At 39.6% G+C, this 14,556-nt stretch overlaps 1 protein-coding gene across 3 annotated transcripts in view; it reads right to left on the reverse strand.

Annotated features, from left to right (window-relative positions):
- HHIP (hedgehog interacting protein) overlaps positions 1-14,556 on the reverse strand; it is an 89,661-nt gene that overhangs the window by 13,237 nt on the left and 61,868 nt on the right. For all 3 annotated transcript variants that reach the window (XM_079770731.1, XM_079770730.1, XM_079770729.1), the window contains exons 8-11: positions 13,343-13,464; positions 10,617-10,740; positions 9,421-9,551; positions 5,660-5,741 (exon numbers count right to left, since the gene is read on the reverse strand). In XM_079770731.1, the coding sequence (XP_079626857.1) occupies positions 5,660-5,741; positions 9,421-9,551; positions 10,617-10,740; positions 13,343-13,464 (459 nt within the window). The remainder of the gene's footprint in view (positions 1-5,659; positions 5,742-9,420; positions 9,552-10,616; positions 10,741-13,342; positions 13,465-14,556) is intronic.

Below are 14,556 nucleotides of genomic sequence, written 5' to 3' on the forward strand. Positions count from 1 at the left end.
TGTCAATATCGATAAAAACAAGTCATTTAAGCAACAGATTTTTAAAACCCAACTAAAATAGATTAGTGAAAAAATGATGATAATATGCAGTTTTTTCTTTAAAAATTACACCTTCCTCTAGAAAACAACTTTTTACAAATGTATGTGGCTGTTTTATGCAAGATTAAATCTGCCTTTATCTCAAGTACTACAATATCTGGTGATACATTGCCTTGCAATAGAAGTATAAGGTATTCAGAAGGTTTAGTCATCTACCACCATTCCAGGCAAGGGAGAAGTGTGGGAATTCCAAGAAATGCTTTTACGAGTTTTGACTCTTAACAAATGAGTGTCATCTTGAAGAATAAGTTCTTCTCTGTTCATATTCTCCATTTTATGTCCTTTTAACAAATGCCATTTATAAGTGGTAATTCAATCAAGTTTTCATAGCAATCTATATAATTATTCTAGGAACTGGTATTCTAACATTTAAATTTGGTAATTTAAGAAAGACTATACTACACAGTACAAAGCAGAAAATTCCTTTGAATGCTGTGGTCATGGATCATGTCTCCAGGAAATAAGATATACATATAAGAAGAATTATATAACCATTTAAAAATAACATGGTCATTTAGATATTTCTTTCCATAAATTATTATATAATGTTTTCTATTTATTTTGAAATTTGTGATAGCTCCACATAGCATTGTATGGATTCCATAAGTATAGTTTATTCAAAAACATAAGCAAATCTTGGTAAAGTATGAATAAAATTCCAGTTATGCTTAGGCTCTTACCATATATTATGTATGCATGCTTATCCATTCATTAGAAATTTTGACTTTGCTCTCACCCCATTTTTTGGTAATATATCTTTAAAATTTCAGATGCTGTCTTACAGCTTAGAAAGGATTTGTTGGTTAAAAATATATTGTGCATCACAACATAAAATGTAGTACATTAAGAGTGAAATATACCCTGGCAGATATATCCATTTTTTAGTTATTGGATATGTAAAAAAAATAGCGATAGCCAAACTGTGGGACATACTTCCTTGTCTTTTAGGTTTCAAATCCACCATGCTGAATGGATTTTTATAGGGCATATACTTGTTCATGACCTCTAGTGTTAAGAAATTCTGTCATGTTTGAAAACTAGTCCCTAGCGGAGCCTGTGTCCCTGTTAATAGCTGAAAGGTCAATGGAGCTGCTAAACAGTTTGTATTACTGTCAGGGTGGCCATGAAAACACCGCCTGCAGCAAGAGACTTGGCAGCTGGGTCAACAGGCACTGTGGGGATTTATCAACCTAGGGGGGCCACTTGCATAAAACTTTGACTGATGAATTGGGACTAGACTGGCTTATTGGGCTAAAGCCTCTCTATTATGCATGCCTTTCTTTGGGATGGCAGGGCTGCCTGCCGGCTCCCTGAGACATATGCAGAGGATAAACAGAACCGATTTCCTCTTATGAAGTGATTTTTTTTTTTTAAAAAAAGCACTCTTCAGCATCCAGTATAATAAGGAGTAGGATGAAGATATTTTAAGAAAATAAACAAAGGGCAGTAAGTGGGGCCGTGGAGGGGAGCGGTAGGGAGGCGGCAAGAGGAGCAGGTTTGGATATTGGTCACACAGGAGTCTGAGGTACAGCATTTCTGTAAAATGACCTCTCAAGCCTGGAATTTGCATTGTTCATTTATAGACCCCTTAAGGGAACGGTCTGCGGGACTTGGTTGGGTAACAGATAAGCAGTATGTTAAAATACAGCACGACTGGGTACATGGTAATTAAATCAACATTAAGAATGATTTTGTTATATAAATTCCTGGAGAAAGAACCCCAGAAATGTTTCAAAATTAAAAAAAAAAAGTCATTTGCTTTTAGTGCATCTGAAACAAAAATGAAAGAACCTTTGTCAAAAGTGCAAAAAAACTCCACCACCACAACAACAAAACACACACATAATAAAGCTTGGAAAATGCATAACTCCTTTTGGAATTCTCTAGTTTCTATCCCCCAGGAGCACTGTTTGACCCTGAAAAGATTTCATTAAGAGCAAGCATCCAGGGCATGTCTTGGATATTTGAAAACTAGGTATGAAGAGCTCTTTACAGCTCCATGGACACCTTTACCCTAACTTGGGAACTAACACAAACTTAAATGTTGAGAGATTACCTGAAAATAATCCTTCAGTGCACGGAATGAATACCAATAATACTCAGAGTTTAATATTTTAAATCTAGTATTTAATGACCTCCATAGCACTCTGCAGAAAGGGTGGAGGGCAGCGTGAACTCAGGACCATATCAAAGGTGAAGGGACACACCATGGGAACCCACTTAGCCCAGGGCCCACACGAAGGAAGAGTCAGAGACAAGACCAGGGGACTCCCTGTCCTATCAGGCTAGACCTGCTGACACTCTCAGCCAGTCTCAGGGGGCACTACTGTGTGAAACTCGAATTGTGGCCCAGGTCTTGTGCTCACTGGGTTGGGATCTTTTCTGGAACTGCTGGCTGAAAGAGCTCCCAGATAGGGCATGCAGAACCCATACTACAGACTTTGGGGGACCCAGTGCGTGGGCCCAGCAAGCTGGGTGATTGGTGTGGACTTGATCCTAATGCAACTCCATCACGAGATGTAATGCTCCACTCGGAGGATACTAACAGAGGCAAAATGTTCTGCTTTTTCCTTAAACGACTCCAGAGTTCTAGCGAAGCCTTAGAGAAACCTGGTTGTGTTCGCACTAAAGTTTCTTTCATGATAAATAATGGCATTTGATTTTTTTTTTTAATCCTCACCCAAGGATATTTTCCCATTGATTTTTAGAGAGAGAGAGAGTGGAAGGAAGGGGGAGAGACAGAGAGAGAGAAACATTTATGTGAGAGAGACACATCAATTGCTTGCCTCCTGCACATGCCCTGACCAGGGCCGGGGATCGAGCCTGCAACAAAGGTCTGTGCCCTTGACTGGAATCGAACCTGGGACCCTTCAATCCGTAGGCTGACACTCTATCCACTGAGTCAAACCAGCTAGGGCAGCATTTGATTTTTATAAGAGGTTATCTTACCATCCTCTTCTGAGAAGGCCGCCCACTGTAAATGATTTTGCACTTATGTAAATGACTGTGTAACATACAGCCTCAGACCACATTGTCCTTAGGGAAGTTTGCCTTAAGAATATTAAAAATGGTTTATAAACTCCCTCATCTTTCTTGAATGTGAGTGTGTGTGTGTGTGTATGTGTGTGTAGGGAAAAATAGAAACAAACAAATCCTATGGTAAGAAAGTAACTTCTGTGACATCTAATATAGAATATAACATTTTTATAATTTGTTGTTCCTCTCTTCCAGGGCCAGAAGTCAATTCATGTTTGAAAGATATTCTGAAAACATTACAAATCTGGGACTCCTCCACAAGAATAGAGTTAATCTAAGATTTTAATTTGAGATGGATTTTGGATATGACAAAAAATGTCTATATATTGTTTTTTTAAGTTGATGAGGTTCTTTCTTTCTTTCTCCCTCAAAAGTTTTAGAAAAACACTTTTGCTTTGAAGCAGATACTCTGAACACTGCAAGGCCAGTAATTAGCTTGTGTTTGCAAAATAATCCCGCTCACATACACGAAAGTGTCTACTTATATAGAAATTCAATTCATCTAGGCCGAAATACTGTAATAATAAACGTTGGCATCCAAATCAAAACAGAATGAGGCTCCCAACAAATGTTTATGAAAACATTTGTTTTCTTACAGTCAGTTTGATTTTGAAATGTATGCCTCTGCCTGTGTACAAGGACCATGTCTTTGGGGCTCTGTTACTCCCCCAACCTTCTGAAAACCAAACACACATCTTAACCCTGGCCCCACACATGACACGACTCACCAGAAACAGGCACCATAATGAGAAGTCAGGCCTTTCAGGTATGTCACTCGGAGACCACCCTATGAGAGGGGGCCCTCAGATCACAAAGCCAAGGTCCCTCATGGCAACCCTGGTAATTAGACACTAATAATGGGTTGAAGGTGTAAAATTCACCTCCGTGCACCACCAACAGACTAAACAATCCAGATGAAGAGAGAAAGATTTTCCGGAGGAGGAGGAGGAGGGAGAATTCATTATACCACTACCAGGAAGCTTGCAAAAGCAGACCAACTTTGACAAACGTAATGGAATAACAATGGCTATTTTGAAACGAATGGTGAGCGTTAGATCTGAGCGAAACCCCCAGGCCTCATTATGAATCATTAGAATGCTGGTATTTTATGAATTAACATGAGTTTGGATTCCGTTCTTCATAGTGCCAACTTCAACAGTTACTGTGTGTGGTGTCTGACATTTTTTTCATTCATTACTTTGCTTTTCACAAAGAGGACATTGGCTTCCCACTCAAGGAGGAAAAGAAACCCCGCAGGGCACAGCCGGTCCTTGTCTTCCTGTGAAAGCACACGTGTTCCTTACGTAGCGAAGGGATGCTGTCACTGTGGGACCGATGCCTAGATGTGATACTTCGGACAGACAGTTTAGAACTGAGTGTTCTTCTTTTTGTTCTGAAGTACCTCAGGAAAGACAGTGTTTTGTGGTAAAAGGGCAAGAATCTCCATTTTGTTAGTGACTTTTTCAGAAAAACATACACAATTTACAACTTGGGGAAATATTCTTAAAATAGAGCTAAATTACTGCTTTTAGTAAACTTTTCAGGTTATTAGAACTTATTCTTCTAAAAGACTTGAAGCCCAGGAATTTAAGTTTGTAAATGGGCTTATGAAGATAAGTCAGAAGAGAACTAATCTGAAGCTCATCACATGGGCTAGCGGGGCTCCCATGACTACTGGTGTCCAACAATGGTCGTGTTTGTGAGGATACTTAGGTTCTGCAATAGTTGTTTCCAAACTTGTGACTAATTTCTATTTGACAGTATGTAATTTAGCAGCTTCTGATAGTCCAACTTTATCCATGAAGTTAACGACTGACTAATTATGATCCAAGATAATTTGAACGCCGTGTGTGTGTGTGTGTGTGTGTGTGTGTGTGTGTGTGTGTGTGTGTGTGTGTTGTGATGGGTGGGTGGAGAGTAGCAGGGCAGGAATAAATATACTCTTCAAAGGATTAAAACATTCAAGTCCCCTTTTTGCTGAGGTAAATAACAAAACACGTTTTTAGTTTTCGTTTGTTTAGTCACAGAAGCCTGCGTGCAAGCTGTGAACTTCCAGGGAGTTTTGAAATGAGGCTCAGATGTTGAACTGCCAAAATAGCTTACCCTGATTACCTATCAGAAATCACAGTGAGCAGCTGCAACGTCTGCCAGCACGTTTCTAGTTTTCTCAAGAGACAAGGGGGGGTTCATTGTTTTTCCCAGGAGAGCCGAAGCCACTTCCTCATACATCTGGGTCTTCCTCACGTTTAACTGAGGACTCATTCCGCAAACATAATGCTGCCCCCATGCAACAAGCACGACCTGAATGTGTGATAGCAGTAAGGCTTTTGAGTTTCAGCCTAGTCCAGCCTAGCTCTCACAGGCTGGGGCCGAGGGTCCTCTCAGGACAACCGTAGCACGGGGACAGGGCAGACGCAGTCATCTTTCTCAGTTGTTCATGGTAATTTGTCACTAATTTGAATGCACTAAAATAACGTGGAGAAGAGTATTTCTTGACTCAAAGGAATACAAAAAGAAATCTCACCTTTTGGGATCTATAATTTTGTAGAGTTTTCCATTGTGAGTCTGGGTCATGCTTTTGCTACTTGATAGAATGTAAATTTCCCCTATGTAGAGAGAAATACAGTAAATTATTTCACAGTACATGTATTTATACATGTGTATGTGTGTGTGCTCCCGTGCATGCCCACACACCCACCCATACACACACACCCCCCTCAGGAAGATCACCTGCCTAAAATCTATGAGCGTCTCACACGTCTGCCTTCACATCGCACCCAGATTCCACCCACTTCTCTCTGCATTCCATTGTTACTTCCGTGCAAGCAGGTATTAACTTCTCTCCCTGATTATGGCAACAGCCTCCTAACCGATCACCCTGCTTCTATCCTTGTCCTTCTGTGTCTTCTCTCAACATACCAGCCACAGTGATTCTTGTAAGGTAAGTTAGATCCTATGAGTTGGATCACTCTTGTTTCGATAGCCTCCAATGGCTTCTGATCTCTCTCAGAGCAAAGCCAGGTTCTGACAGTGTCCTGTGCTGTCTCCCTTCGCCCCTTATTGTTCTGCCTCATTTGCAATGCTTTGCCCCTTATTCACTCCTTCCTAGCTTCACTGGCCTCTGGGCTTTGACCACACAAGGCAGGTTCCTGTCCCAGGCTCCTGCCTCAGGTTCCTGCCTTTCAGTAGATCCTCAGTGGGTTCTCCTTTAAGTCTGTGCTTAAACATCATCTTTCTTGACTATACTATTTAAAATTGCACTTGTCCCAACCCCCAGCAATCTGTATCCTTCTTCACAACTAGATTTTTCTCCTAAGCACTTATTACCCATTGACATACAGTATATACTTTTAAAATTTACTTTTATTGTCCTCCTTTAGCATATGAATTTCATGACAACAGTTTAGATTTTTTAAATCTGCTGCCGTATCCACAACACCTAGAACAGAGCTTTGCACAGAATATATTTGTAGAATGAGTGTTGTATGGCAAGTTTTATCTTGATTTATTCTGCCCAAGACTGAAAGGTTTGATTACCCTGTTGTCACTGTTAATGGATAATTTGAGGCTAGATGGAATTGGGGTACTCGCATCTTTTTAATGTTTAGCTTTTTAAACAATATAAATAAAAATTTGGAAAGACAGAAGGAGAGAGACCCTGAAGCTCAATCCCAACTCTGCCTCCCTAACTCGTGATGCTAGGCTATGTTCATGAACAACAGACAGCAGACCCTGTCAGGAGAGAACCACTCTTGTTTATTACCAGTGCATCCATGTAATTCAGTGTTCATTCAGAGTGGATAACACAAATAGGGCGTTAGAAGCTATACTTATGATTACATGTTTATAAGGCTTTAACACTTATATTTGGTTCTCATTCATGAAATAGTTCTTGATTTACTCTATACTTCTCTATTCCCCTCTATTTATTGCGTATTAAGAAAACCCTATTACTTTCTTACTTCTGAAATGGATGTGATATGGTTTACGCTTAAAACTTACACACAACAGAAAAACTAAAAATGAAGTTAAAAAGCAAAGGAATGTAAGTAAAAAATTAATATTTATCTTATCAAGTTCTTTAGATAGTTTACCTCATTTGATTCTTCCTACAAACCCATTCTGATTTTATAGTTTAAAAAACCCGCACATAGGCCCGGCCGGTGTGGCTCAGTGTTTGAGCACCTACTTATGAACCAGGAGGTCAAGGTTTGATTCTTTGTCAGGGCACATGCCTAAGTTGTGGGTTGATCCCCAGTGTGGGGCATGCAGGAGGCAGCCAATCAATTATTCTCTCTCATCATTGATGTTTCTATCTCCCTCTCCCTTCCTCTCTGAAATCAACAAATATTATTTAAAAAAACTACATAGGAAAAACAAACTTTTAATACTTTTTCCCCCCAAATATTTCAAAACTTACTCATTTCCTTAAATGGCTCTTAATTAAGTCCAGTTTCACATTAAATCAATATTCAGTGAAAGTATATTTTTAATTATAAAATATACACGATATTATAGCTTTGGAGAAGGAAGGATTGTGTATGTTTTATTTGTTGGTTCTGCTCCCAACAGTATTAAGTGTAGACAGACACTTGGATATTTTAACCAGTGATGCTGCTGCTAATAGGATGACTGAGAGTGAATCATTTGTAGCAAGGTCTGGGGAAATCTAAATGATTCAGTCACAGCATCTAAATATTCATCTCTAACTCTGGCACAAGCAAGTTAATCCTAATTTGTATTTTCAAATAAGAGTTGGCCAATGAAATGTAAATTACATTACAGATAATTTAAGAGAAAAAGGGTATCTTTCTGGGTCCTCTAAGTGGGGAAGGAGAATATTAAGGGAAAATTAATTGTAAAATGCTTCCAATGCTGGAACAAGAAAAGGACAGATTGGATTTCTCTTCTTTGAATCATTATATTCCTGTGGCTCTGAAATATGTGTTATGTGTTTGAGGAATCTTGTCTGAGTTCCTTGTTAACCTGCTGTAAGTAAATGGCGTGGAACGATTTCTGACTAATCCTTCATTTGATGCAGGAAAACCAAATCTGTACTTTTAGAGAAAATATTCTGATTTCGATGGGAACCACAACTCTTTCTTAACACAGAGAAATTCATCTCTAATGTTAAAGGGGCATAGTTGTCATTTTTCTTTAAAGGGAAGTATTATGAAAGTAACATTTATCTCTAAAATTTAAAATTAGTGGCATTTCCACTTTTTGATCACATTCTAACTTTAACTTCTTTTTGCAGACATAATGAAAGTACTAGAGGCCCAGTGCATGAAATTCATGCACTGGGGGGGGGGGGAGGGTGGTCCCCTCAGCCCATCCTGTACCCTCTTGCAGTCTGGGACCCCTCTGGGGATGTCTGCCCTGCCGGTTTAGGCCCGCTCCCCGTTGGACATCCCTCTCACAGTCTGGGACCCCTCACTCCTTACTGCCTGCTTGCTCACTGCTGCTTACCGTTCGACTTGCTGCTCCTTCCTTAGTGCTGCCGTGGAGGCGGGAGAGGCTCCCACCACCACCACTGTGCTCACCAGCCATGAGCCAGGCTTCTGGCTGAGTGGCGCTCCCCCTGTGGGAGCACAATGACCACCAGGGGGCAGCTCCTGCATTGAGCATCTGCTCCCTGGTGGTCAGCGCACATCATAGCGACCGGTCGTTCTGGTCGTTCCACCATAACTGTTGCTTAGGCTTTTATTATAGATACCAACAAATAAATTGTATGTTATTCCATAGATCATCAACAAGAAGATAATTTCTATTCTGTTGCAAAGCAGATCTATGAACTCAGATTATTTTGCACAAATTTTACGTCCCAGTGGACACAAAATAAAAATTAGGAAATAGAGGATAAGTGAAATTTGGATTGCAACAAATATTTAATTTATTCCAAGAGGCATGGATAAATGGGAAGGCTTTCAGATAGAGAATCTAAACAAATGACTCAGATGCATCAAAAATATCAGTAGACATTTAAAATTTCCCTCTTCTTTGGGACTCAAAAGTTCTCCTTTTGTTCCTGCCTCCCATTTTCCTGCTTTGGTGACTTTCTTATTTCTGGGGTGGAAATAAGATGTAACGGCCCCCCACAGAAAGGTTATTGAAGGAACCCAACAAATAACTGGACCCTCTGAAATCTCTCCAGGAGGTCATCTTTGCTCTAGGTTACATTTCCAACCCAGGAGGATGAGAGGGTGGTGTTTATTCTCCCGAGCGGAACAAAACCTCCAGGCAAAGGCATGAGAAGGGAACTTAACAGAAAAGTTGGTGCGGTACCTAATTCGTCTTCTCCAAATCCCAGTATGTGACCTGAGAAGTAGCCTCGACAGGAACCGCCATTGCCGAGACAGAGCGGTTTTTCTTGCCATTGCTTGGTCACGGGGCTTTGCTGAAGAGTTAAGAAATTCCTGCAACACAAACATACCACAAACCTACAGTAAAAACACACCATTGCTTAAAAAAACACACAAGCATTTGTCTAAAATAAAACTCAATAAATAATTGTTGTGCCATAGGCCTGGCTTCTAAAGGGAACAATATTATAGCCCATAATGTGTGTGAATGCTATGAAATTCCCAGCTGGGGAGAAAGTGCTTAGTTAGGATTTTGTTCCCCCAGGGCACTAAATGTACCTGAGTCTGAGAAAAGCCCGCCCCTTCATCCAGAGAATGATACTTCCTCTCCAGGACTAGACTCCATGCTGAGCTATCAATCAGAGAGAGGGGCAGGGGGAGATAAGGGGGTCAGTACACTTTTCTAGTCCTGTAGTGACCAAGCATATCAGCTCTGCCATGTGCCTGAATGCCAGGGGCTTGGGAAACAAGATTCTGAATTTGGGTTTCATCACAGAATTTCTTATAATTATCCACAATGTGACCTTAACTTTAGACCAAAATTTAATTTTGGAGTATTCCTACCACTTGAGACTAATTAACTTGCCCAAAGTCCTGAAAATCAAAAGCAAAAGCAAAAATTCTCGGCCTTCCAAGATTATCTTTAAAATATTTATAAACTCATATAAAACCATAGTTTTCAAATTACTCATTATCATGGCAAATTTATGGTAAGGATGAAGGGAAGAGCCTACATAATCTCAAAAGTCCTGAGGACTTCTCTGCACTAAAGAAAATTATTATTATTTTTTATAATTGACGAAGATACAACATCAAGATATGATTTATTTTAAACCTGTTGCTACAATCATTTTATTATATTATTCCAAGATTTAATGTTTGTGGTGTTGTACACAAAGAAAATTATTTTATGAACTTGATCAAGTCTGTTTAAAAAGCATCTCTTAGGTAGTTCTTCAAACCACCATACAATAGTGGGACTAAACATAAGTAATATCTGTGTGTGTCCCAGAGCTGACCCCCAAAGGGAGACACGCACTTGAATACTTTATGGCAGCCTGCCCCCTAATCAATGTATATGTCATTCAATATATCAAATTGTGGGATCAGGACGCCTACCCATCACGGTCTCCAAACACGTAGCTTCCATACAGCCTTTCCGACTGGCAGCCTCGGTAAACAAACCCGCCAACCAAAGGACCACTGCTAAATAGCTTGAATTCTAAAAGTGATGGCTCACTTTCTGGAAAGAAATGTACATAGCATTAGATCAGATGAAACGTATTTTCATAAAGTAAAAGTGATGGAGGCCCAGCCACGATTATTCCAGTCATTTACTAGAACCCTGAAGTGTGTTCCATCATGCACGAGGTGGAGCCTTGCTATAGATATTTAGTGAAAATAGTTACTCCTGTTGCTTAACTGGTATAAATTTAAAGGGCTTCCACATACAGCTTAATGAAATGGGAATGCTCCGACGTGCTTGCTGTTGTTATAACTGCCAAGACTTAGAAAGTTTGTAATGCAATTAGAATCTGGATATTTTGGAAATCATAGTTACTTACTTTAGAACCAAAATACTTAAAAATAATACTGAATTTTTTAATATTGAATTTTTTGTAGAAATGCTTCAGCATATATTTAGTAAATGGAGCTAGACATTATATAAGCTGTTTGAAAGTTCACACTTTAATGAAAATAAAAGTATAGTGCATAAAAGGTCTTTAAAACCACATTTGCACATTTCAAATATTGTCACTTAGTCAAGTAATATCTTCATTTAAAATATTTTAATAGTTTTGTTGATAGACTTGTGTGGTTAACAAAGCCAAACGCAGTCATTCCTTTTGAATCATGTGTATGGACATGACCTCACTCTTTTCATACATGTCACTATACACTTGAATACACATATGCTAATTGCAGTGGAAAAGATCTGAAGTCAGTTACAAATCAATCTGAAAATTACTTATTACTCATTAAGTACATTATGTGCTTAATATAAATAAGTCACTATCAGCAGGCAGTATTTTAGACACAAACTTTTGTGGAAAGACAGCAATTTTAAAGTCCTCCCCCCTCCCCATGTGATTATGATGAATATGATATTATAAGACGTAGAAAAGATAGATTTTAAATAACCAGTACTCTGAGATGTAGACTATTTGGAAGGCAGCTATGCTCACCACTATACCACCAACACCTTGATGTAGACTATTTGAATGATTGAGGACATAAACTCTGGAGTCAGGCTGCTGAACTCTGGGGTTCAAATCCAGGCCCTGCCACTTTATGTTGTGTGATATTTAATTTTTCTGTGTCTCACTTTCCTCATCTGTACAATGTGGCCTAGTGCCTATCACATAGGGTTGTTCTGTGAATGAAATGAGTAAAGTTTATGAAGTGCTTACTACCAGGGCTGGCATGTAGTAAGCACTGTGGCTGTGGTTACTTGTTGTTGTTGTTTTCAGTTTTATTGAGGTATAATTGACAAATAAAATTGTAAGATATTTATTTATTTTTGTTTTGTTAATCCTCACCTCAGGATATTTTTCCATTTATTTTCAGAGAGAGTGGGAGGGAGAGAGACAGAGAGATCGAAACATAGATGTGACATCGATTGGTTGCCTTCGCACATGTCCCGACCAGGGCCGGGCATCGAGTTACATGCCCTTGACTGGAATTGAACCCGGGGCCCTTCAGTTTGCAGGCCGACGCTCTTTCCACTGAACCAAACTGGCTAGGTCATAAATTGTAAGATATTTAAAGTGTACATCGTGGTGATTTGATATATGTATACATTGGGAAAAGATTCAGTGGATATGTTTTTAATACATAAACGTAGGGATGCCAATATTGTAACCATTTTCAGCTGAACCCCAAATAATGTGCTTGTAGAATTTAGCTTAATCTACAAATATAGCTGGAATTCCATCAAGCTAGTGACTCATTAGGTTTTTTTTCCAAACCACATTAGTCTTTGGTTTGGCTTTTGTAAGATGCACACACACACACATACATGAATACCTGGAAAAAAAATAAAGTAAAATAACTGAATACCACATGAACTAACACAGCTGCTTCATTCTTGGTACTGAATAAATATCTGTATTTAATGAGTAAATAGAAGAAGCAATCAATTTAATAATCTACTGTGTTTCTTAAATCATAATATTTGATATGTTGCTTCCTCCAAAAGGAATAAATATTAAAACATTGAAAGATGTTAAGTATCTTTGACTTCATATTATACAATTTTATATTTTATATGTATCTCTAAATAACTCTAGTAGTTACGTTATTAAAAATAATGTCTAAACATCCCATTTCCATGACATGTCTTTGCAAGGCTATTACCTTGTTTTCCCTAAAATAAACACATTTAAAAAATTGCATTCTTATTTGAAACACTTATAATTTTCCTAATTGCTAAGACTAGCATGCTGGTTATTGAAAAATTCCTTACACTTAACACTTGTTTTTTGCTCTGTATATAAGATGTTAAGACAAGTTCCCCTTGTATATTACATAAATAGAAGTTATTCATCTTGATTCTCAGATGAGCAAAATATAAACTGCTAACTTTTGAAGGTCCATTACATTTTTTGGATTTACCGAGCACCATTTAATCTGTGGGAAAGGTAATTACCCCAATGGAACCCTGGGGGCTTATAAGAGTTCCTGGACCTTTAAAAAGTGAGCAATTTACTCCTTCACCACTGTTAGGCCAGTGTTTTCATGCTTTCCCAGTGCTCATTCTGCAGAAATCCTTTTCTCTTCAATTAATATACTAAAATAAGATAAAACCAAACCAAACCAAAACCAACAAATGATGTTGTACTCACCATAATCTTTCCCCTTTATTATCTGTAAGATTCTGGCTGATGACCTGTTCTTTCCATTGGAGTCTGAACACAGTATTGTTAAATTGATGTTGATGTCAGTGGGATGTCGATCCACGGCACATCTGTGTAACAAAAGGGGACACCCATGAATTCCTACCTGTGTCTTCCAAGCTCAGACTGGAGAGTTCTGACACAGAGGTATTTGTGGGCTGGCAGACCTTTTGGACTATTTGGTTTGGATCCACTAGAAGAGGCTGAAGGAAACATCCTGATGTGTTTGTGTATCTGCTGAAGCTTAATGATCTCTAGAGAAGAGTTTTTAATTTCTCTGGGTATCTCCCTACACTGTGAATGTGCACACTGACTTCAAACACTTGCTAGTCTGTTATTAAGGAACTAGAGGCCCAGTGCATGAAATTTGTGCACAGGGGCAGGGGGGTGTTCCTCAGCCCAGCCTGCACCCTCTCCAATCTGGGGCCCCTTGAGGGATGTCCAACGGGTGGTTGGACATCCCTCTCACAATCCAGGACTGCTGGCTCCCAACTGCTCGCCTGCCTCTGCCTGATTGCCCCTAACTGCCCTCCCCTGCAGGCCTGGGCACCCCCTCCAACTGCCCTCCCCTGCAGGCCTGGTCCCCCCCAACTGCCCTCCCCTGCAGGCCTGGTCACCCCAACTGCCCTCCTCTGCTGGCCTGGTCACCCCTAACAGCCCACAACTGCCCTCCCCTATAGGCCATCTTGTGGTGGCCATCTTGTGTCCACATGGGGGCAGCCATCTTTGACCACATGGGGGTGGCCATCTTGTGGCTTGGAGTGACAGTCAATTTGCATATTACTCTTTTATTAGATAGGATATCACATGTACAATAAACTGGTAAAGTATAAGAATCAGCAACAGCCCACTTTGGCGACACACAATGTAAAATTAGTTGTTGTATTAGTTTTGTGTGTCTTCCATGGAACCCCTACATTCTAAAACTCGGGCTGCTCTAACAAAGGAAAGTGTGCACTCCAATTTAGGGAACACAATAAAACTGGTCCCACAACCATTGAGGTCTTTTAGTGGACTGTAGTCTTCATGTTCTGGGCCAGAATTTTTCTGTGACTTAAGTCACTGACTATAAACTCCAGGAGGACAGGAGCCACTTCCACCTTCATCTCTGTATTACCTAGTTCCAACCTGGGGATATTTGTTCAATGGTTAAGTCAATGAGG

Source organism: Cnephaeus nilssonii (assembly GCF_951640355.1).
Source record: "Cnephaeus nilssonii genome assembly, chromosome: 5".
Taxonomy (NCBI): domain Eukaryota; kingdom Metazoa; phylum Chordata; class Mammalia; order Chiroptera; family Vespertilionidae; genus Cnephaeus; species Cnephaeus nilssonii.